General features: G+C 40.3%; 1 protein-coding gene across 1 annotated transcript in view; it reads right to left on the bottom strand.

Moving 5' to 3' along the window:
• CDK19 (cyclin dependent kinase 19) overlaps positions 7,265-25,236 on the bottom strand; it is a 119,655-nt gene continuing 101,683 nt past the window's right edge. The window contains exons 8-13 of the mRNA XM_021390362.1: positions 24,987-25,056; positions 23,932-24,004; positions 21,064-21,161; positions 19,447-19,525; positions 15,211-15,477; positions 7,265-11,463 (exon numbers count right to left, since the gene is read on the bottom strand). Of these exons, the coding sequence (XP_021246037.1) occupies positions 11,332-11,463; positions 15,211-15,477; positions 19,447-19,525; positions 21,064-21,161; positions 23,932-24,004; positions 24,987-25,056 (719 nt within the window). The 3' untranslated portion in view covers positions 7,265-11,331. The remainder of the gene's footprint in view (positions 11,464-15,210; positions 15,478-19,446; positions 19,526-21,063; positions 21,162-23,931; positions 24,005-24,986; positions 25,057-25,236) is intronic.

Genomic DNA, 25,236 nt, shown 5'->3' with positions numbered 1-25,236 from the left:
GAAGCCAAAGTATTCATTTCCAAGGGCACAGCAAGGCTCAGCTGACTTCTCCGGGACTGGGAAGGTCACTAGAGTCAATGTGCATCTTTGTGTATTTGCCCTTGCCCACCAGCAGCTGCCCCTTGGGGAGGCAGTAGGTTTGCAGGGAGAGGAAAAAGAAGGTGAAACTCCAGCTGATGGGGCCCTGAGGGTCCCTCCACCCTGAGCACAGGAGGTGGCCAGGCCCCATCCTGCAGCTCTGGAGGCTCCCTTCTTGTTCACTCCCTCAGCCACCTTCTCACCATTGGCAGGTGGCATCACCATCCTGTCAGATGATTCAGGGAGGCTGCTGTGAAATTAGGAGGGGGCCAGTGGGAGCCCTGAACCTTTGCAGGCTATCTTCTGCCTGTCATGACCAAGGAACTTGGGTTTCTGTCAGCCCTTTCTGCTTGACTTGCAGGTCAGTGAGATGTGATTCCTCTGTTGGTCCCACGTCCTCTGAGCAGTGGATCCAGCTTCATGGCAGACAATGTCTGCACTGCACAATGCTTCCATTCACTAATGGATATGTAAGAAAATCTGAAGATAGTTACCTTGTAAATGCTCAGGGCATACACTAGAATGTGCCATACTTTTAGATGTCCTGACCAATAAACAACAGTGTTGTCACACAGCTCCCCAGGATCACCAGGCCACAGACAGCACTGGTGACAGAACATCCTCTCTGGCAAGAAAAGCAAATGAACACAAAACATCCATGGGCTCTCTGAATATGCCCTGTGTTTGTGCATTTTCCATCAGCTGTAAAACCATATCCTCAGGTGCTGGATGGAGGGGGTCAAGAAAAGAGTGGGTTTGTCTAGGATCATATCGGCAGGATTGGGCACAGCTGAGCCACAGTGTGGAGAGGGGCATTTGGCCAACTCTTCTTGTCACACAAGCACAGGACTTGTTGGATCTCCCAAACAACCTCAGACCACAAAACATGTTGGAAGACAGGCCTCCTCGGTGTGGGCCCACAGCCACTGAGCTACAAGCGGGTGTGGTGTGTCACCCTACAGCGATCCGGCCTTCACATGGGCCCCCACCTCCACCTTTTCTGCCTGGGCCCTTCAGAGCTAAGTGCTCACTCAATGGGTTCGGAGTGCGTGGGGAGAAGCATCACAAAGCATGCCCTTCCCCAGGCCAGCTGGCACGTTGCCTCAGGCCCCAGGCCTTTTTACATATCCAGCTGCTTGTACTGGCTTGGCACAGGTGGGATTTGCCATTGGACTTCAGAGGATTCCGAGAGTTTGCCTGAAGAGTCATGGTGACCTGAAAGGCACAAAATCTTCACAAAGACCCAAACACCAGAGTCTCTCCTGCCCAGGTAGGAGCAGTGCAGCAGCAGGACCATCCACTCCCAACTCGCCTCAGGTACTTCTGGCACCTTTCCTCAGACTCCCACTTACTGCACCTTGAGCTGACATCTTGCAGAAGGTGGGCCCATTGCTGCTGGGGGTTGAATGATCTCCCTTTCCACCTCTGCATGTGGGCCTCTCAATGCAGCTGCATTCATGGCTGGAGCAGCAGCCCCAGAGGACCTCCATGCCAGCCCCACCACTTTCCAGCCCTTCTCGGACAACCAACCAACTCAGTAGTTTGCAAATACTGCAGCCAGTGTCTACCTCAGGCAGATGCAATAGCCTGTGCAGGAGGAGACAAGTTGCATGAGGCATGCCAAAAAGGTGGGTTTTGCGCAGGACACTTTATCTAGGTCAGGTAACCAAGTGACTCACCAGCAGCTACTGGGCTGGGAGCTGGTCTGGCACTGGCTGAAAGAAGTGATCATGTTACGTGGTGGGGACGTCGGGCCTCGAGCATCCTCAGCTGCACTGCAGAATGTAAACCTGAAACCTTCTGTATGAATGCTCAGCACTGTTATATTTAGTATGCAGAGCTATTCTGGCTACACAGGGTATCTTGATTTCTCTCTGCATTTTTGAGAAACAGGCTATTCCTTAACTCCATGTTTGGATATGTGCACAAGAAGAACGAGATGCAGGAAATGTGGCCTTTTCTTTCAAAACTTGACAAAACTTGACAGATGACCATCAATATCAACATGTTTTTACTAGCCATGCCAGCCTAAATAAATGTAGGACATATCCTAATAATTTAAGTAAGCATGCTGCTGAAGTTCACCTGTCTGGCAAGAGCCTAAAATCCAAAAGCATGAATGTCCTACACTTTGACATTCACATGTGGCATACCCAGAGTTCATCCCTGATCCCACACAAGTAGAGAGCCTTTCTACTCCACTCCCTTGCCCTGTCCTCTCCACAAGTGTGTTCCATCCCATGTTCTGGCATATCAGTGCATACAAGGGCAAGACTGAATCCCACCAGGGTGCTCTTTGGATTGGATTCTCAAGGTAGTATATCAACTACATGAAGCCATAGACCAGTGAATTGCTGTCCTTTCCACAGTACCATGCAAAACATGAAGGAGTTAGGTGGAATACAAATGGAATACCTCAGCTCTGACATACAAGAAGCTGCAGTGATAACACAGACTTGGAACAGCACAGCTACTGTGTATTATTAATAAAAGCATGACGCACTGCAACTGGTATATGAATTTGGCACATGAGGGGGAAGAGAACATGCCTGCTTCTGATCTAGCTGGCAGGTCGTTTCTTACATCTTTCAGCACACACAATCCACTGTCCTTATTTTATGAGCTTAACAAGCCATGGTTGAGTGTTTCTCCACAGACCAAATATGTGTAAATGTTATCACACAAGACTTGAGTTCTCAGATGAAAGCGTACGGCCAGCGTGCAAACACAACAGACGTCACAATCTCAGATGATTCAAACACACACAACTCCCGTATCGCTCTGGATGATAACAGAAGTGACTCCATTTCTGCTGCCCATGACTGACTGCCTCAAAGTCACTGGGAACTTCCAGCTTTCACCCAGCAACAGCACTGCATAGAAGCAGCTTTTGTCAGTCCCCACTGGGATGTATCCTCCAGGGCATGTTAGTAGATGTCCTCGTTGTTTCATAAATGGGTAGGGATTTATTTTCTGTGCTAGCGGAATACTGTAGGCTACAAAAAAAAAAACACCCAACAATAACTAGAAAAACTTTAAAACATTTAAACAAAAGCTCTATTATTACCAGAGGGAGTATTTTAAAACCATTAACTATACAAGTATTCATGCATTTATAGGTTGGTACGACAAAAGTCCATTAACTTTTTTACATGATTGAGTCGGCTTACTTGCTGTGCGCAGAGAATTTTGTAAAGGTGACTCACTTCTGTCAACTTATCTAACTTCCACTGTTATGATGCTATCATTGAGCTAAATCTTTCTGTTTGAAACTCAGTTGTTTTCAAAGAACTGCAGCTGTTGCACAATGCCATAAAACAGCGCTGCCTGTCTGGATCTCTGCAACAAGAGGGCACCAGCAAGGAGAAGCCAGGATCTCTTGGTTTCTCTCTGCTAACATTCTGAGTTTTACTGCCAAAATCAAAATATTGGAAACTATCCTTCTTTCTTCTGTACCACTGCAGGAACACTTTGTACAATTAAAGGAGGTTGAAAACAGAAATTTATATTATAATTACAGTTCCACAGACAACTCATTCTACATCATATTAGACAACTGCAAGACCAAAAACAGATGTTTTTGTGCTGTACAGCCCAGCAATAACAATATGATCTGACGACCTCCAGTCAACTCGTAGCACTATCTATCAAACACGGCAACTTACAGGTTAAAGTTCAGCGTCCACTTGTGTAAATGATCCATGAGGCTTGGAACAGAGCTCCCCTGAGCAGGTCAAGCTCTCAGGGTGAGAGGTCATCAGTCCAGAGCCGCACTGCACAGATAACAGGGAAAACATTTTAAAGAACATAAATGTTTTTAAAAGGAACATCTTAGAATGTATTTATTTAAAAGTTCATCGTGTTCTGAAGAACTTCTGCCATCTAAACTTGATAGCATTATCACTTCATTAGAAGATAAAAAGGCTACAGTTCTGCTGCTCCTTTGCTCTCTAATGCACCAATAAACTCCTGCTGGTGGATGCAGGTAATCTGACCGATGCCAGCTAATGCAATGCCTTTGAAAGGACATCAAATCCCTATATTGGCCTGGAATCCCATCATTCAGCAGGACCTAGACTATGATAAAACTTCACCTGCTGAGAATAGCTATGAAAAATTCCTCTCTTCAGTGGCTCACGTGTTGGGATTTTCATTACGCATGACACATTATAGCCTTGTGAGACGAAGAGGGCATAGAATGCGTTATCACTGGTTACCACACCACGTCCAGGAGTCAGCAACTAACACCTGATTTCTTTGTTCCCTGTTTTGAAAAATTGTATTTTAAAAGTAATGCAGATTCTCATGTACTAACTTACATTTTTAATAACCTTCACTGCTGAAATAAACAGAGCAAAATTCCATTCTGAAACTGAACTGGGACAAAGCTGGAGGACAAAATTACACAGCACCAAGACACGATAGCTGAAGGGCTGTAGCTCTGAATGTTTCCTTCGGCTGCATGTTCACTGTACACAGCATGCATATGTAGCTGACACACTCCCAAAGTTCTCTGTCTCCTTCAAGATACTTCGAAGAACCACTGCAAAATAACCACAGAAGTGGCCGGTTACAGGCCCAGAAATACACTTAGCAGTATGTCTGCATACAAAGCTGGACAAACTTATCCACAGTAGTCCAAGCCAAGCATATTAAATAGAAATTATTTGGTAGGTTGGTTTTGCTTTCAGACTTCAAATAATAATGATTATATATTAAAAAAAAAAATCTACTCCAGATTATCATATCTGTTACATAAACACTGTGGGACTCACACAGCGATTTCAGCAGCTCAGCCATAACCACACACATATCTTTCAGAACTTTGTTGGTGGTTTTAATCCACCTCAGACAATAATAATTCTAACAAGTATTTATTTTGCAAATGGAAAAATAGTTGTAGTCACCACACAGTAATATTTTTCTTTGTTCCTATAACAATAACAACATAAATCAATCTTGAGGGCGTTAAGCTCTCTGAAATGTAAAAGAACTGTACCTGTTAAAAAACATTGCAGATAATGAACACCGTAATTTGTTGGCTATTGGAATGGTGTTTGCTGGAGTTCCAAGTCTAGTCAGATCACACTGATAACATTTGGCACCAATCTGATGTCTTCTGTGTTCAAACAGCACATGAAATCACCTCTCATGCTACTGTGTCATCTTGCCCAGCAGTAAAAACTGTGGTATTCGAGTGACTGTTATCTGCAAGAGTGCCTGAAAGCACTAGTTATGAAATGATTGTATTAGGACCAAAGGATCCTTTCCGTCTCAGGGAGCTCACAATGGGCGTGTGGGAGGTGATGGAGGGATGAGACTGTATCCACTGAGATTGTATCCATTAACACATTAGGTATGACTCGGAGCATACCCATCACTTAAAATATTAAGCTTCCATAGGTATGAAATTAAAAGTGTTTCAACAAGGGATGCAGAAGATACCTAGGAGGGAATTCTGCAGAAATTTATGCAGTAAGTCTCCAGGAACAAGAGGCAACTGGAAACAGCATAAAAATGCTTATTTGGAAACCTAGAATGAGGGTCATAGAGGTTGATCTGATGGGATGATCAGACCGGGAGATAACTTCTTCATTTGAGTAACGGGGTTGGGCATGGGCTCACATCAGGCTTTGGCAGCAATGTGAAAGTGAAGAGAGCAGTTTTACATCCAATGGAACAAAGATGACAAAGCCAGAGCAGTAATGCAGAGCAGAAAGCAACAAGTCAAAGCAAGAGCCTAATGAACAGTATACTGCGCAACTTCCCGAGAGGTTGTGAAACATAAGTTGTCTAGCTGGCAGGGACAGAAAAAGAGATGACACTAATTCAGATCAGTATGGGCCTGAATTAGACTCTAGGTTGTATTACCAGGCAAGAAAACCAGTCAGGGGAGCTGCAGAACGTAGACTGGGACAGAGCTAACACGAGGCATTAAGGACATCCACACTGAGGGCCACCATGATGCTGAAGGGACTGGGGCAAAGGTTGGAGCAGATGGACCCAGACGTCCCTGCCAGCCTGAATCAGTCTGTCATTCTGTGAAGCTACTGACTAAAAAACAGACAGGAAAGCAGACTTAGGAAGCATACTATGAGGGGTATAAAGCTGGTGATGCCCAGTTGTGCTGAGGCTGAAGTAACATCTGTTCATCCATGAGGTGTCTGAGGTGCATGCATTTTGTTTTGGGCATGAAACAGACTTGAGAGCAGTATTGTACCCGAGTTGCAGATAAAATTACAGTTAATGACATTTGCCATTCAGCTGATCATTTAGCGTTACGTAGGAAGCCTTCTCAGAATCCTGCATTCTGTAAGTATAGCCATGATTGGTGATGGCCTTGATTCTGTAAAATGTATTTAGATCTTTCTAGGTGAAAGGCATTACAAGTACAAAAACAATCCTTGGAAGCATTAAGTACAAGTCATTCAGAATTCCTCTGCTACTATTTTCCTTGTGTGAAAGGCTAGTCCCAATCTTACTTTTGTCCAAAAGACATATAGGAAACTGAAGTGCCTTTCTTAACATCATCTGTAGAGCAAAGAAACCCCAACCATTCTTAGCCACGTAACTGTTATGAAGAAAATAGGTGAGATTTTTGGAATAAGTTAACTATCCATCAATGAAACAATTGGATGGAATGGAAATACACACATTAGCAAAACACTTTGAAAAATACCAACATGCTCCAGCTTGCACTCTTCATGTTGTCAATTGAAATACTTGAAATCCTCCAAGGCCCAGTGGGAGGAAGAAACAAGACGACATTTAGCTCTGGAATGCAGTGAAATAGCTTTTCTTTTCATTTCTTTTCTTTTCTTTTTTTTTTTTAATTCCCAGAAAACAAGTCTGTAGGATTGTCTTGCTAACAACAATGGATCTCAACAAGTGCCATCAGTGTGGCATAATAGAATAGTTTTCAACAGAGGACAAAACCTAAGAGAACCATTCCATCTATTCTGTTTTCCATAAGGCTTTATTCTGTTTTGATAGACACATACCCATGAATATCCTCGTGGACATTTTAAAAGCTATAATTTCAGCTCTGAGGTTTTGCAAGCTTTGTTTTTTGTGGTGTACGCTATCGTAAACATCCTGAATATAATTACAACTGCAATTTTGTGGGCTGTATTTTCCCTCTTTGTAGCCCAAAGCCAATGTTTACAAAAACTTTTCAGCACGCTTATTTGATTTCAACTTTTTATTATTATTACAAATGTATATTATTTTATTAAAAAAATTCACACTGAAGCAAAGTCAATTTCATTTCATTACAACCAAGAATATAAAATAAATGCAAGGGACTCATAGTTTAGTTTTAACAGTCATCTCAAGAGTGACATCGGGACAACTTAAAAGCAGTAAACTCTTAACTCTAGAATGAGAAAAGTATTTTATTCTGTGGTTTTGCTTGCCCATCAGCATGGGCGCTGCTGAATGTGGCCACCACAGATCGAAAGTGGCGAAGATTTGTGGCAGCATAGGGTGCATACGCAATAATTCCTAATGAAAGCTACAAAAATGAAAGATGCGTGCATGAAATTATTAGAAAAAAGTAACTGAGTAGAGACGGGCACACTTCCACAAATAGTAAACATGGGAAAATACAACTAGAACAATTTGAAAAGTATACTACCTTACGTATATAAAAAGTTCTTTAAATTGCTGTTAAAAAGGACACGCTCTGTCCACATTTTGTGTAATACTTTTTAGTGTCTACACAAGACAAATTTTTTAAAAAATTAAATAGTATTAATTTACTACTAAATATTTAGGAGATAACAGTGCATTAAGGACTTTTTTTCATATAGTAATACACATCGCTCCTGTCCGGAGACATTTTTAGAAGATTACGTATGGCCTTATGTACAATACATTTATTTAACCCTAAAACAATTCTTTGCTTAATGGTGTTAAAGTACCATTCCTGAAGATTATGAAGAGGAACTAAGCTTATTATGTTTATATAAAATATTACACATTTTTGAACACTTCTAGCTTCCCGCCACCCCTCCCGCTAAGGATGCTCTTCCCTCCCCCTCCCCAGATACAGTGTCACAGATACAGTGCAGGACTCGCAGCTTTCCCTACATCTCTCCTTCATTGTGCAGCTTGTGCTACGTGAACTTCACCCATGTGTACCATGCTGCTATCCCATTCCCACCACGGCCATTGCCTCTGAGCCCCAATGGGAAAAGCTGCGTGCAGCAGCCTGCTCTGCCACCACACATGCAGGAAGGAGCCAACATCTCTGCTGGCATCCCTTGCTTCCCTGGGTACTGACATGCAACACTTCGGTGAGGGAACAGAGCTTATGGGCAAAGAAAAAGCTGGGAGGCACTAACCAAACTGCACGGGCAAAAACTAATAGAAAAATAACATGGTCCTGGCTTCCCATGACACACTACACAGTTCACTTCTTCAAACCTCATGAAATTACCCCTGAAAAGCAAGGCTTCTTTCACTATGACCGCCAGCCACCCCAAAAATGCACCGCAAGCTCACAAGAAAAGGCAAATTAGATCCCAAACAGAAGACAAAGAAACCAGCAAAGCGTGCTTGTACCAGACACCTGTGCTTGTATTCACCCTCCATTCAGTTGTTACTTTGAAGGTTACTTTGAAGGCAAGAGGTCAGCTCAGCTCTTTGCTTCTGCACAAAAACTGGAGGGGACTGGGGCACGGCCCATCTGTCCGGGCCAACAAACGCAGAGATACCAGTTCAGTTTGGGCAAAGGGCATGGCAGCTGCTCTAGAAGCTGGAAGCACACTCAACTCAAGGACCTTACACTGCTGTGAAGTTTCACACTCTACACACAGTTTAATCTACACCATGATTTTGCCTTGCTGGCACAAGAGCCCAGTATAAGTCTACAGAAACACCTCTCCCCCGCTAGTTAGTGATCAGCTACAGCTCACAGCAGGGGAAAGAAACGTTGGGTGACTGTAATGCAAGAGAGAAAAGGATATGGGTAGAACTGAAGGCTGAAAACAGGAGGAGACAGCAATTACTCTTCCATGGGTTAATTTCCAGAAATGTGTAATTCAAGTCACAAATATATTAAGAAAATGATATTTTACAGCATTGGCCAAATATCCATTAGCGCAAGGTCCTTCATGCTAACATCAGTAAGAGGTGGGATGTTTCACTTATGGAAAGAATGCAACCCCAGGTTCACTGAAATAAAACAATTAAAATCAGTCCTCTCAAAACAGGCTACTGGGGGTAGGTATATACACATAGCACTTCAAGGGATACACATTAGAAGTATCTTTTGGGAGACTATTTTTCCCAGAAAACAACAGTGTTTTTTTCCTTCCAAACTGATTCATTTCATTTTCACCACCTTCTTACCTATTTGATGACAAAAGCAGGCTTTAGTCTCTTTTCCAGAGAAGCTGGGCGTTGTCAAAGCCACGTGACGGTGGACATGGCCAAACAAGCCAACTGCTCACTAAAGGCATGAAAACAGCACATTTTTGAGGGGGAAGGGGACAATGAAGTTGATTGGGAGATCAAACCCAATAAAATTAAGTTCCTGTCTAGCTGTGCTAAAAAGCATTCTCCTCAGAGAAACAGATCCACGTGTGTTGCTAGGTCTGTGCACAACTTCAGTGTGAACGCGTGCAGGTGCGTACTGCAGTATTTACAGAAGAGAACACAGTATAAGTGATTGTTACACTGACTGTTCACATATAAACTCTTCTCACTACACCTCTTCTCTGGACACAGACTTTAGAAGCTCGCTGACATTACATTGCTGGCAGCTTTCTAACTGCATTAATGGTTTCTCCAGGTTTTCTGCAACAAGACCCAGCCTCATTTCAGAAGGCTGTAGGAAAAATGAAGCTGTCCCAAATTACATGTTGCTTCTCTCCGAATAACTGTGGTTGCTGAAGTTGGACAATGATCCTCTGATTATGCTTGTGAACTCCACTTATTTACTGGGGATTTTCTGCCAGCTACCCATCCACTTACAGTCCTTAGGCACAATCAAAACATGTTTGCTCTAGGGAAAAAGAAACATTTCAGTGCAATCAAGCGCATCTGGTGTAACTAATCTGGGTTAATCACAGCAATGTGAGGGACATAGAATATGCATCACAAACATGAAAAGGAAGGATTTTCAACATGCTTTTCAAACTGCACAATAATTTCTCTTAATTATCAACCTAACATAAATTGACTAAATGTATTCGTTTTTATAAGTCTTAGTATTTCTGTCATACTCAGGAATGTGAAAGAGAAGCTACATTTATAAAACTCTCACATACATTAATCAGCTGCTTAACAGAGAAACAAGCCATCATCCACATTCCTACTGAAACTTGAGGGCAGTAAATACGTTTTCTTGACTATTTTGGTGTCCAGCCTGGGAAGACATTCCATTTTTCTGTCCCAACAAATCCTGAAAGCATCTCCTTTTTATGTGACAGTCACGGTTTCATTTAAAACAACGCTTAATTTAAAACTAGTCAGAGCACGATCACTGTGATTTCAAGAATTCAATGTGAATGAGTTAAGAAATATCAGCAATCTTCTGTCTGGAGTTCAGTCCAGTAGCATGAAGCGTATTTGTTGCTGCAGAGACTTGGGTCATTTTTTTCTTTTTTCCTTTTTTTTCTTTTTCTTTTCTTTTTCTTTTTAAGACCTCACCTGAAAACTAGACTAATAAAAACAGAATAGTAAAATACTCTGGAACAGTAAAATTTTGCTGTTCTTGACATCCATGAGCAAAACAGTAATATCCTGTGAAAATAACATAGTGCTTTAAAAAGGTGCAATATACCTGTATAGCTAAACTGGTTTGCCTAGTATAAAACTAACTATATACAAGCTTGAAAGCCTGGGAGTTCAAGATTTTAAAACTTTAAAATCCCATCAAAGAGATTGAAAAGACAGATTTATGGCAATCACTACAGCATAAAGGAAGGTGCACCAGGAATCCTTCAAAATTCCAAAGGTTAAAGAAGTTAAGTGCTGGGTTCAGATCAGAAGGGTTCATTAGAGTAACCACAATGGAGCACATGCAAGGGCAGGGAGGAAGGAAAACTTTACGAGAATCTCCTTTATGGCGATAAAGGGGAAGGAAAAAAAAAGTCTTCAGTAAGTAAAGTTTTCCTTTTGCAATTGTGAATTTTAGTTCTGCATCATAGTTTGTATTTTTGGTTCTTCTCATCATCACGAACTTCATATTGCTGGAGTCTTCTGGCTTTTAGTCCATTCCTTTTTGAGTGCAGTCTGTTAAGCCTCTCAGTACCTGTGAGACTGGTGAGATTGATGATACTGAGAGCTCTGCTGAGATGATGTGGAATAGCCCATTGTACTCTGGGACTGAGAAGATCCCTGAATGTTGCTTTGGTAACTCAGGCGTGAGCTGGAGTGCTGGAAAAAAAAGAGAATGGGATCAGGGAAATGAAAAACAGCCTGCTAGGACTGTACAGCACAGGAAACTTTTAACCTCTTTGAAGCTCATTAAAATTTGGCTGTTGGAGAAACTAACGGAATGGTGTTACTGTTTTAAGTCCCATCAAACAGGTAATCAATCTGATCTGTAATCAGTCTTAACACAGCCCAGAAAATACACCACGTCACTGGCAGACATTAAAAAGTACAGCATGTACACATCAATTATTTGAAGTACAAATACACAAAGAACATGTCCAGTAAGACAGGACATTTGTCCAGGAAGATGATAAAATAATATAAAATATTATAATTTTAGGAGAGTCTTTCAACCTGTTGCCTTAACTACTGGAAGAGAAAACAGCTGCTTAGCGATGGGCAAGTGTGTGTTCAAATTTATGTGTATGTGCTATATGTATGGGAACTGCTGAGTCATGGCCTGAACCACTGATTGAGCACCTGGAGGAAAGACCCAGTCAGCCCTGGGAGCACAGGTGAAGGCAATTCACCTGTGCAACCAGAAGGGGTGGAGCCTGGCTCCACCCCTCTTAGGCCTCATTTAAGGGCTGACTGCCCCTGAGGAAGGATCTCTGCCTGGAGATCCCTCCTTGGTGGGAGCCTTTTCCTGCAAGCCCCAAATCTTCCGATCCGGGTGAGCGCTGTATTTTCCTTCCACCTTTTGTAACGCTGTTTCCATTGCGTTAGTCCTGCTTATCGCTACAGCTATATGCTTTTTTCCTCCATTGTTTGAGATGATAGCTGAGAGGACCTCAATCTCAGCAACACAAATTCATGGATCATTTGTGGCCTCCAGACTGTTTAATTTGCATGTTTATTATCATACTGCTCCCTGACAAGAATTAATAATGAGCTCCAAAACCACTTTGTGTGAAAGGTACTGCTTAATGGATGGGAGTCTCTCTAGCAAGCCAACAATCCAATCCACAAGACAAGAGAGGCTACAAAACAAAACGATGCTCCTATTCACAGAAAGCAAGCAATTTGTTTTCAGTCAAGTGCAGGCTCAGGCACCTTTCAATAAAGATTTCTGTTCACTGTCTAGGGCTTGGTTCTACCTGCCTATGCCTAAGAGTCATCAGAAAGACTGTGTCAAACAATGATCATCTAGAAAGAGTATTAAAATCTGATTAAATATGAAGATCAGGAGTTATGGAAAACATCTGGAAAAGTTTGAGTTCTGAAAGGAAAGCCCATGGATATAGTGGGCCTGTACGAATAGAACATTCTCCACAGACGAATCATCTGCTCAGTGCAGGTAAGAGCCAAGTCAGTGGTCTCATCTAACCATCAGATCCCAACAAGGAGAGCTGTGAAATGAGAGCTGTCTTGACAACTTTTCAGCTGGATGAAAAAGAGAAAGAACCTGAAGTTCAGGCATTGTCAAAACATTTCTGCCCTTTCTTTTCCTATATATAGCTTTATAACTTTATGTAAAATTAAACTGGAAAACATACTGAAATATAAACATATTGCATTAGTTTTTCTGTGTTCTGTTTAAAGACAGGAAATTGAAGGTTGATTTCAAGGTGAAGCACAGTGATATTAGAGAGAGATAACTGTCCGATCTTCCAGACCACTGTATCTCAATATAATATCAATATAATCAATAGGATGCATGTAGTAACTTCACTTGTTTGCAAGGATTAGTTGGGGACAGTGCAGCACACTAGCTTTGGAAGAGATATCTCCCAGTGGCATATACACCATTAATAACCAGACTGTGCTTGGCCTGTGTGATTAGAGCGCTTATGAAGTGTCTGAAAGATAATTTGCCACAAAATGTGACTTTTAACAGGAAAGAAAAAGGATTATGGTAAATACTATGATCTTATAGGAACCAGTTCTGGATGAAAAGCATCATCTTATCACGCTAAGCAAAAAACTTGAAGTCATATAAGGAATGCTCAGTAAAATTCAAGAGAGAATTCCCATCGTCATTTGTAAAAGTAACACATATTGATGTTGACAAATCCCCCCAAAAATTCAGAGGCATTAGATAACCAGCTAAATGAAAGTCAAAGCAAAGCAATTCTTCTTCCTACTTCTGAATTAAAATACAATGGAGTAAAATTGATGCACAGGACTACAGGACTACATTAACTTGCTCACGCTTTTTTTTGTTCTGCAGAAGAGAATTTTTATTATTATTTATTTTTTTTTTAGAACTAAGTCAGACTTGGACAAATTGCAGACATTCCTTTCTGGAACAGAAGACTGTCAGCTAGAATTTAAGGGCAGACAGCCAAATACAAATTTAAAAATGGATAATCAGATCAGACAGTTTAGCAAGTGGCGTAAAGGGAGCATATAGATCATTATTTTGCTGTCTGTGCTGTTAAACTCTAGAAGGAAAGCATCATAGGAGGTAAAAAAAGAATTTAACCATCTCAAAAAAAAAAATTAGACTGCTAAAAACTTGTAAGGGGGAAGCTTGCCAACAGTTTGGAGAGCTGTGTAAGGATTCTAAAATGGACATAATCAAATGCATCACATCAGCCCTCAAAATACAGATCAAAACAGGACAGCCATAAATACTAAGTAGTCAGACAGCTGTAGTGATCTGTCCAGACTTCAAGCCTGTCTGGAACTTTTCAAAAAGGAAACCTCGTTGTCTTTACCCTCACATTGCCCTCAGTACCTGAGTGATCATTTGTAATTAAAAGAGTAAAACAGAAATGGGAGAAAAATGTCTGGCACTGAGAAATCAGTTGTGTGTGGAGGAGGTATGGAAGCCAAAGCAATTCCAGAGCTGTTTTGTTTTGTTTTAAAGCTGTTTATTTTATGCTTAAAATAGCCTGAACATGTTTCTTAAAGGTAGCATACTCTTGAAGGTTGGTAGCAAACAGAATCCCTAACATCCTTTCAAACATACCTTTACTAGCTACCTCACTGATACCTGCTTTTGACTCATTTTTCACAAGTATCAAAGAACCTGGTTAAATCAAATCTTCGTATATTTAGTGTTACTTTTTCAGTGGAAAACACCATAATTTTATTAAGCAGAGACAAGAATGCAAGCCCCAAAACAATTCAGTGATACTTCTTTTACTTACGAATGCTACTGAAGTGAAAAACATGAAGTCTATTCAACTCCAGCCACAACAGAAATTACACATGCTCATGCCCCAATTCAGCATGATTCATACTGATGAACCAAAACATTGTTCTTGTGCTAACATGCATTTTCTCTTTAACTTTAGAAGTAGATTTAGTAAGATACTGGAATAAACTACAGAATTGTTCAACATGATGATACAAGGTAAAATGAAGCAGAAATCAAAGGGAAAAGCCTGGCTCTAATTTTGATTTGCTTCTGAGGATCTGCCTCTCACACAGGATTTAACCTTAACAAGAGCCAAGTATTTTGAACTTGATACGATGCAGCATTTACTTTCATGAAATAGTTCCAGTGGCTTCACTAAGGTTATTCTCAAATAAAGCTCTGCACATACTTAAGTGCTCTCCTAGAGTGGCTGAGTCCTCAACGCTTTACAGGGTGCAGCAGATACAACTTGTTTTGTACTGGAAATTACTAACCACTGCCCTAATCGGCTTTAAATCTGCATTTTTATCTCATGTATCAGAGAACACCTGCTAAGGTTACAAGGAAAACTTATTAAAACATGACTTTTTATTGCAGTGGGGAACAGAGGAAATGACATTTTGCCTCCACATTATCAGAAGCAGCAAAAATTCAAGAAGTACCTGATAATCTGAAGGCATGACAGGCCCGCCCGAGTTAGCGCCTGAAGGCCCTATGCGTGGTTTCTTGTTTGGAGGCACCTGGTTGAGGCTGGAGTCCTGGCTGTGCTGGAGTCCTGCACCTGCACCCCCTCCGCCCGCGCCCGCGCCCCCGGCCGTCCCATTGGTTTGGGTGCTGTTCTGCTGCTGCTGCTGCGGTTGCTGCGGCGCGGCCTGCGGTTGCTGCTGAGGTGCTGTTTGCTGCTGATGTTGGTTCTGCTGCTGCTGATTCTAGGGGAAGAAGCGACACAACACCATCATTTGCTCTGTACTTCCTTGTGATCCTGAGGGAGTCACTCAGCCTGGTGCCACTGGGCTGCTGGAAAGGCAGCAGGCCCACATGCTCACCAGGAAAGCACGGCAAGGCCAGGGGATGCAATAAAATGTGCTCCCTGTGCGCTCCTGCATACCTCAAGTTGGGGCAACTCATTTGTGGTTCACTTCTTTCTGTTGTGGTTTTTTTTTTTTTTTTTTTTAAACAAAGCAGGCTAGACTAAAGCTCGCATGACAGCCTAGTGATTTCTGCAGTAAGGCAAGCACTCAGGCCTGAGTAACAAGGAGCAGGATGGAAGGCGCTATTTATAAACACCTAATGAGCAGAATCAAAGTGCCCAAAATTTCACTAGTTCTCAGTGGCAAATGTGGTGAACCACACTACATTTTCCTAAGTGCTTCAACAGCCCCATTCACTTAGAACCAAAACCACTTTTCCAACTTCCACAGATGATGCACTGCAATAATCCAGAGGAGGCTGGCAGTGTTATCATCAGAAAGGTAAGCAACCCAAGACCAAAGACATTACATCATTTCTTCCAGTTGTAAGGAAATTCTGCAGCAGAACCAAAAGCAGGTTCCACAAACCTTTTTCTTTCTTTCTTTTAAAAGCACCTTGGAAAGTGTGGTACATTGGCAACACGGTCCAGCATGGTGCCTAGCTATAGGGTCTGAAAATCTTACTGAAATAACAGAAAGTGAAAAACTACCAGAGAGAAATAGCTGAACATAGAAGAGAAAGACACAGATGAGATAAGAATCTGGCAAGAGAAAGAAAAGAATAGCAAAGGAAAAGAAGCCAGGCAATTAATACTATACCATGGCCTAACAGGAAGAGAGACAAAGAGAAAAGTGTCACAGAAGGGAGGAAAAAAGTTAAGGAGAACACAGGAGCAAAAGATGCAACTCTTCTGGCTTCAGAAGCTACGGACTGGAAAGAGTATTAAGGACTAGAGAGGTTAGAAAAGCAGCAGAATGCAACTCATCCCTCCATGGTTAGACACAAAGAAGGAAGGACCACCTGTGTTTGTCTGTTTTTGAACACTACAGAAGACTCCTCCAAGAGAGGAAGCAACTGCAAAGAAAAGCAACTTTGCTCCTAATGTCAGATATGCAACTTGTTCATCATAGAAAGCTCTGCAATTTTCATGTCTTGAATTAAAAATGCCTACAGTTACGTCACACCCCCCAGACAAACACAGTGTACTGCATGGGAGCGTGGAACACTTCAGGATAGTCTTTTTTCCCTGAGATATCTGCTTATGTAATTCTCAAAGTTTTGGCATGGCAGCCTTTATTACAACCTCACGTTATCAGTTTCTCAGAAATCATGACAACTAATTGCCACTAGCACTAAATTGTTGATGTTCTCAGTCATGGCAAGTCATTTTAGTTGCCTTAGAGAAGTGACATGAAAATCTGTATCTATGTTATTCATCACAACAGTTTCTCAAGATATATTCAGATCAAATTTGCAACGGTATATTCATTTAAGATTACAAAGGAGCTTTGCCTCTTCAAGAACTTCTGGATTGCTTATATTTCCATTTCACAATGAGCAAAACCAGTAATATATCCTACCACTAGTAACCCTCAAATGCCATCTCAGTCAAATTCTGTTTCTAGGGAGATTTAAGCTTTAAGAGTTTAAACAGGAGTTTGAATCACACTTGTCACAGAATGTGTTAAGAAGCTATTTATCTTATAGTAGTGGTTTGAGCTTCACATACTAACAAACACCAATAAATAAGGCAGTATCTGTGCTAGATTCTGAGATTTGTATTTTCATAAGGATGTTGGGATGTCAGTGAGGTGGTTGCTACTGTGAGAGCTGAAGAACTTCAATTTTGTTAATTATAAACAAATACGGCAGGAACTCTCACAACTACGGACCACCATTTGCCATTGGTCTAATGTCTGGCACTTTGGATGCTCACACAAAATTTCCTTGACTAGGCTGAGCTTGCTCTTCCATCTAGCTACTACTTCTAGTGTCCTGGCAGAGACTGAAGTCTACTCCAACAGATTTTGGCTGGAGTCTAACTGCACCACCTTATCTCATGGAAACAGCTCACAGCAGCAGAAATATCCACAGATCAGTCTAGTTCATGGTGGTTCCTAAACAAAAAAAACTCTAAAGTGAGTAACATGACCACGTTTCATTAATGAGACATAAATTACCAAAATTAAATTCTCATCCTGCTTAGAAACAAACCAAAGAGAATTCGCCTAACAGAATGTTAATGATAAAAGGTTTTTTTTCATTTTGTTTTACAAACACTCATTTTAGCTTCACTGACTAACAATTAACAACTTTGAAAAAAGGAAGTTTGTGTTAAAGGTTACTCAAATAAGATGCAAGTTCCAAATAAATAAACACAGAGAACTCCAGACCTCCAAGGTACATAAATATTTATGGTTTTAAAAACAAATCAAATCATACAATATAAAAAAAATAAACTAAAACACCTTTCACTTGCAACATCATCATAAACAAAGCACAGCACAGACTCAGATTGTAGAATATTCTTTACTTTCATATTTTCTACCCTCTGAGAACAGATTCAATGAGTAACATGTAACTTAAATTACCTACGTGGTCTGAAAAATATTTTATTTGGACTGTACATAAATACGTGACTGCCCCCAGCATTCTCAAAGATCACTTACACAATGACTGTTTTGAATATAAACATTCCATTGTTTTTTTCCTCCCAGTACTCCCATGAAAATGATATTTACTTTTAAATACACTGACTTCACAAAAGCCAGAATCACTTCATAAGGCCTGTTCTTATTTTTGAAGTCGTGAGTTAGAGTAATGCCAGTAACTAAAATGCAATCAAATCAGAATCATGACTTTCATTGTATTCTTGCTTAGGTCTGTTTCCTCTCTTTGAAAAACTATCTGGACAAAAAAATTCAGGACATTACCACTTGTTCTCAGTACAGAATTATCTACAATATCTGTTCTGAAAACAAAATCTTCTGTCTGTGTATTATTGTAGGTACCCTTTTAAACTCAGCTAGTTTCTCCCATTACAAGGAAAATGTGAAAACAGAAGATATATGTAATCAAAAGACTTCTCAAAAACAGTAATAGTACTTCTCATGTAGCCCTCAGACAATTAAATTTTATGGCTGTTTTCTTCACATTTTGCTACCTTTATGCTACAATTGGTAAAAATAACAAGCTGGTTCATATGCTATAGCAGTATTGTCTTGCCTTTACACCAAGATGGGACAATCATTTTTGTCACATAGTACAGCTGAACTACACACACAAAGCAAGTTAGATATGTTGTCAACACACCAAAATTTACTACACACACAAACAAGTTCTTACTTGTGTCTAAGGAGCTATGGGAAAGAGGGTATTCAGAGTAGATTGTCACTACAAAATAGCTCATGCTCCTTATTACTCTTTTGTCTGAGGGCTCTTAAAACATGATCAGGAAACTGTGTGCAGATGGATTAAATGTTCTGATGTAATGCCAGAAGGCTGCCATTACTTACTTGAGACCCTGAAAACCAACTACTTTGAAATGGTTGGATGCATGCCAATTATACAATGAAAATTCCATTATTTTCTTGTGATCACAACACATTTTTATTGTGCGATACAGGATGAGGTGGGCAAGGCTCTCCTGGAATGACAACAACTGAAAGCAAGCAACGGCTGACAGAACTCAACTAGCTCAATGCCTACACATCAGGGAAAACTGCTGGTGATACCACCCAAGACATCCCGAAGTCATCTGATATGTTTAATCTCCCTGGAAACCAGTTTTAAAATAGCCTTGCCTGGAAAACACATTTTTGCTTAACTGTTCACATTTGCTAGTTTTAACTTGAAAGCAACATAACTCTTCCTTATTTCATACTTAAAAAAAAAAGAAAAAAGAAGAAAGGAAAAAAAATATATACCTTATCTCCTTTCTCTTCAGGTTCATCTTCATTGAGGAATTCTCGTTTGGGATACGGAATCTGACAACCAGCAAATACACTGGAACACAGTAGACACAACAAATATGTACATATGACATACTTTTATTTAATGCTGTATTAAAGATATGAATATAACACAATTTAATTTCTGTCATTTCATGACGTCTGTTTCCATGAGCGAGCAGCACTGTGAACACTCAAGACAGCAGCAGATACCAGCAGCAAGATGCTGATCATAATGGCAAGTCTCTTTGCTGTTGCCATGAGGCCCTCATTTAGAAATCACGGTATGGCTGAACAAGCTTGAATGTGAGAACGACCACTTGTTACTTGAGATGGCAAAATACAGTGCCATAGCAGCCAAATGTTACACAACTCCTGGTTGGAGCATGCATGGCTCACTGAATAAAGGGCCTGACCCAAAGAGAAACAATGTCTTGCAAGTCCTTACTTGACTTAGAGTGGTCTGAAATATATTTGCCAATCACGACTACACAGTTATGCTCAATTGGCTTCTCAGGTCTTGTTTAGAGAAAAAAAGCTTCTAAATTCATGTGGCTAATAGGATTAGAACATCCCCTCATGTTCATGGCAGATAATTCATCACAATGTCTTACTGTCATTCATGAGGAACTATAGTTCCACATAGGATAGTCTAAGGTAAATACTACACAGAAAATTACTGGTAGATGCTGACCACTATCAATTTCTTAGATTTCTGTGCTAATTGCTGAAGGCATTTGAAATGAAACAAAATCAGCATGATGTTACTATGTAAAGTGTCTCACCAGTGCTTTATCTAGTAGTATTCTGGCTTATGCAAACAGAGAAAAAAAATAAGAGTAAGAAAAAAAAACACTAGTCTCAGCTAGACTTCATTTGCACTCTGGTGACCGTTCCCTACTTTCCGTGTTTCCTGCCTGCTAGCTAAGGAAGCAGTGAAAGAAAAGGTAGAAGTCTCCCTGCATCCAGATTCTACAGATCACAATGCCTCTGAAAATTGTGAAGAGAAATTGGAAGGGGAAGTTCTGTCACTAGCAACTGCGTATATCATTTGAATATTTCCTAACAGTAAAATATACAGATACATAACAGATACATAAAATCCATACTCTCAAGCCTTCCAATCGAGAAACCTGTGGGATTTCTGGTAGTAACTGATGTCTTTTCTTTCCTCATATTGTTATGACCCTGCACAAAAGGGCATGGGAACAGACTGTAGATCAGAGAACTGCCCTAGTCCTAGAGGGAAGCACAATTAAACCAGGTAACGGAGAGCAGTGCTCTGTAAGGCTGTGTAAGGCAGAACAGAACAGGGAGCCAATTAATTCTCTAAATACTGCAATAATACCAGCTTTGATAGCACATTCAGAATTACAACACTCATGTAATAGGGGGTTAATACTCACAGCCCGTTCTGGCATCAGTAGATACAGAATCTTCAGGTCTATGTTAACTGTTTCTACTGAGCATGCCAGAGCTACTACTTCCTGTAGACACAGGCAGACATCTGTGAATTTTTCAGCTGTTATATCAGGGATTAGCATTTAGCATAAAGACAACCTCCCTGAAGAGCAGAGAAATGGGAATACATACTCTGATGTAGGCAGAGGATCCTCTTGAAAGTAAGGGTCCTGCAAAGCCTGCTCTGAGGTAATTCTCTTTGTAGGGTCCATTGTAAGAAGTTTCTGAAGCTGTAAACAGTAAAAATAGCAAGAAGTTTATCAAACTATCACTTTCCAAACTTGCAACTTACATAACTGTTAAGTTATCCGTGGCTTGTCCAGACAAGCCTAAACTAGCATTTGTTGCTTAGATAAGTTCCCAAGAACTAGAACACACATTCCCAACAGAATATAGAACACTATGGCTGCGAATGTCTCTCTCATAAGAAACAGTTAAGGGTAGCTTGCAGTATGAATTGCTAAGGCTGATATAATGTCCTAAAGCAATATTAAATTCATCTATTACATGTTCATAAAGCATAATTTCTAAATAATGGTTGAGGGGTTTTTTTGTGATGCATGCATAACTTTTATACTGTTCTATAGCATGACAAAACAGGAAACGTGTCAGGAGAGACTGAATATGACCGGAACTCTACATTTCACTTTGAGCCAGAAATGATAAATCTTTATCTCTCTCACTAGCAAAATTCCACTCAAACATTGTCACTCACACAGGTCCCAGCTCCACTCTAATTGGTATTGAGAAAGAGGAGGAGCATAACCTTTTGACTAACCTTTCTTCTTTATTGAGCTCAAATTATACTGCACATATCCTGCTCTTGCATAATGCCCTCCTAATTCAAGTCAACAACAAAAATAAAATTCCTTCTGCAAAGGGTATCTTAGTTCAAACTCTATCTTCCATGCTTCCAACAAAAATAATCCGGATATCCAGCAAAAAAAAGTGCCATACATCACCCTCATCATAAAATGCCTCCAAACATGTTTTGTATCCTTTGTCTTTCAGAGACAAGGCTATTGTACCACAACAGAAAATCTAAAGATATCCAGAATGTTTAAGCGATCTGCTTACTCTCTTAATAATTCCCCTCCAACCCAGATGATATAATGAGTTTTCTCATTCCAGGTGGTGCCACACACAACATCACTCTAAGTGAGACACCCTGCCTAAAAATGTTACTTGTGAGCCAGCTTTCTTTGACTGGTTTCTGTCGCTTCTGTTGTTTATATGAAAGTGAATAAAACAAGTCTGGATTCATTTTGGTTACAGGATAGCAACTGCTAATACAACATAGAAAGCCTGTGAGATTGGACTTCAGAGTCTCATTCTTCTCAGCAACTAGACTCTGGCAGGCCTGACATGATAGCTATAAATACAATGCTTGTAACTTTTCCTGGACAGCAAGAAAAGATGCACTTTCCTGAGGAGAAAACATTCTAACTTTCACGTAGACATTAACATTCAATGTCAGTCAGCAGCATGGTATAATATCCTGTTTTTTGGTAAGGGTCACTTGCCATCCTGCACTAGTCTATTTGGTATCACATTCACCCATTCTGTATGTGCCACACATTCTGTATGCATTAACACAAAGTCCTGACCAACAAAGGCTACAAAGCAGATGTCTTCAGAGGTCAGTCATCTTGCAAGGTGGAATTTACCTCAAGATATAACATAACTACCTTCAATATGAACAAGAAATTTCAGGGAGTATGTTTCAGAACAAGTACACCTCTAAGCTCATTACAGATGTATTCCTAATGTATTGATTTGGGAGACGAATGAACACCTTACTTTTGAGCTCTGCTGTTTTGAGGATCTTTCACAAGATAAAGCAGGTACTGAGCCTTTTTGCTACAGAATGGTTGTGGTAATTTAAGTACCTGTACCTCCTCAGTACAGTAATGAGAGGTATCAAAATAGGTGTTCATGACCTGTGCATTCTTATTCAGAGCTCTGGGAGGCTCACCTATTGGAGACCAGTTTCCATGTCTGTTGTTACCGACTAAACCATACCTGTTCAGCCCTTATTATTAATAAGAAGTAACTTGGCTAAGAGAATTAAGTCTTCTACTTGATGTTTAAAAAACAGCCACTAGACCTTAGAAAATGTCAGTTCTCATCCTCATGACTATATAGTGGAACACATAGGTTGACACCTGTCTATTTTTTTTACTCATCTTGTAATTACCCTAATTCTCCATCATGAAAAGTTTTTTGTTTTTTTTTTTTTTTAATATATATACATTTTTGCCACCTTATGGTTAGTTTTGTACTCTTCAGAGATTTGGTTAATATTTTCCCCTGGAAAAGTGGCCTACCGTCCCTCAACCTGGTGTTCACATGATTAATTAGTGATAAACTAACATTTCCTTCTCTGCCCTTCCATAAAAGCAGGCTTCCTGGTGGCTTTCACCTCTAGTCATAAAGCAGAGAAATTCAGGTGCTAACTCCTACAACTGTGGTCTTTCCAGTTAGACTTTTCCTCAAGATTATTCCAATTTGTGTCCACTAAGCTGAGTTTAAGAAATTTTAATTTTCTTGGAATCTCAGACTTCTTCTGTGAATGTTTTCCTTCACACACAAAAAAATCTTTACAATATTTTGGAATGTGCACTAGTGTTTTCCATTCCTCCTCCCTTTACCTCACTTAAGTCTTTAGCTTTAGAGCTCTTTAGCTCTCTGAAACAATGTGAAACCAAGGGATACATAATACTCAGTATCCTATTTGTAGAGTAGATGAAAGGGTAAGGCTGGGTTTACAAGTTCCTTGCAGATCATAATTACATAAAAGCTTCAGCTCTTGAGTACGAGCAGTTTAAGCATCATCTCAGCGTGAATGTATATAAAGAAAACATCTCAAAAATGCCCAGTTAGTGATAAATGGCTTTGTTCCGTCAGTGTTCAGAAGAATGAGTTAGAAGAAGACAAAGATATTAATATTAGAAATACATTTTACTCCTACCATCACAGTGATTTTCAATTTGTACTTACCAAAAGAAAAACTTTGCTGTCAGGCTTAACTTTGTGTTTCTCCATGTATTTTATGAGGCTACTATTGGCATATCTGAAAAATATTGTTCAAAGACATTTCTGAAATAGCAGAGCATTACAAATATAGAACTGTACCACTGATCACAAAACATCAGCCTTTAATAAGTAAACCGTAGAAGGAACTGCTATCAGAACACACGTCATGTTTATCAAGCAGTTAACACTCTAAGTATACTTTTCACCAATAGCAGTAGTATCAACAGTGTACAGATTATTTCCATTGAGCGTGCAACTTTTTATAGTGTATGGATAAGCTGTTGACATTGGCATACGACAGAGAAACTCAACTTGAAGTTCACACTCTAGTTTTCCAAAGCAACTCTGACACAGAAAGTGTGCAGCAGTTCATAACAGTTAGGCTATTGTTTCCAGCTGTAACTGAGTAGAGAAGTTAACCATTCTGTCTCCCTCAAAAGAAAGAGAATCTGAAACTCCCTAATCTTTGTCCCCTGCATTATAGCAGAATCTGTGTTATTCTTGACACTCTTTGATCTATCACCATCACTAATTTGACTAATTTAGCCAAGGCACACGGCAACACTAAAAGTAGGAAATTCTTAGATCCCAGACAAGCTTTACATCACAACCTACTGAATGCATTACCTTCCGATCTCTACTGTACTGTCTCCAGATCTCTGCTGGTCAGAAAGATTTAAGGAGGTGCTTACCTATTCCTTCGCACGCAAAAGGAATTAAGTTATCTTGAACAGCTAAGTTAAAGCAACCTCATTTATCTGTGTTTGCCATAGATTAAATGGCACTTATAATGATCCCTTCCAAAGAAATGAGGAGGCCGCTCATCTGATGCTTTTAATAAGCACCTGAGGGAGAGAACATCATTCAAGCAAAATAACCAATTTAAAACAGGACAGCTGTTACGGCTTTGGGACCCAAACACTCCAAAATCCCCTCCCCGCAAAAAAGTTTCAGAACGATAGGAGCCAATTTCTGCTTACATGCTTAATTCACTGCAACTTCATGTTATCATTACTCACGTTGTTCTCCTGAAATCTTTTTGAAGAGTTGGATATTCTGGCATCTTTCTTATGTCTTCCCAATCTTTATCTTTGGTGGGAGGAAAAAAAGGAGAAACATTTACAATTCTGGAAGTGAATGTTAAGTAATACACACACAGAAATAACTACAGTAGTTGTTTGACATTCTATATCGGCCAGTGCTATTGTTCCATAATATTCAGCATTTCCAAATCCATCAAACTGATGGCTTCTTCATGCCTACGTACAT

This window comes from Numida meleagris, chromosome 3, assembly GCF_002078875.1.
Source record: "Numida meleagris isolate 19003 breed g44 Domestic line chromosome 3, NumMel1.0, whole genome shotgun sequence".
NCBI classification, from domain to species: Eukaryota; Metazoa; Chordata; class Aves; order Galliformes; family Numididae; genus Numida; species Numida meleagris.
The sequence above is the reverse complement of the archived record's forward strand: the minus strand, read 5'-3'. Positions and strand labels throughout refer to the sequence as shown.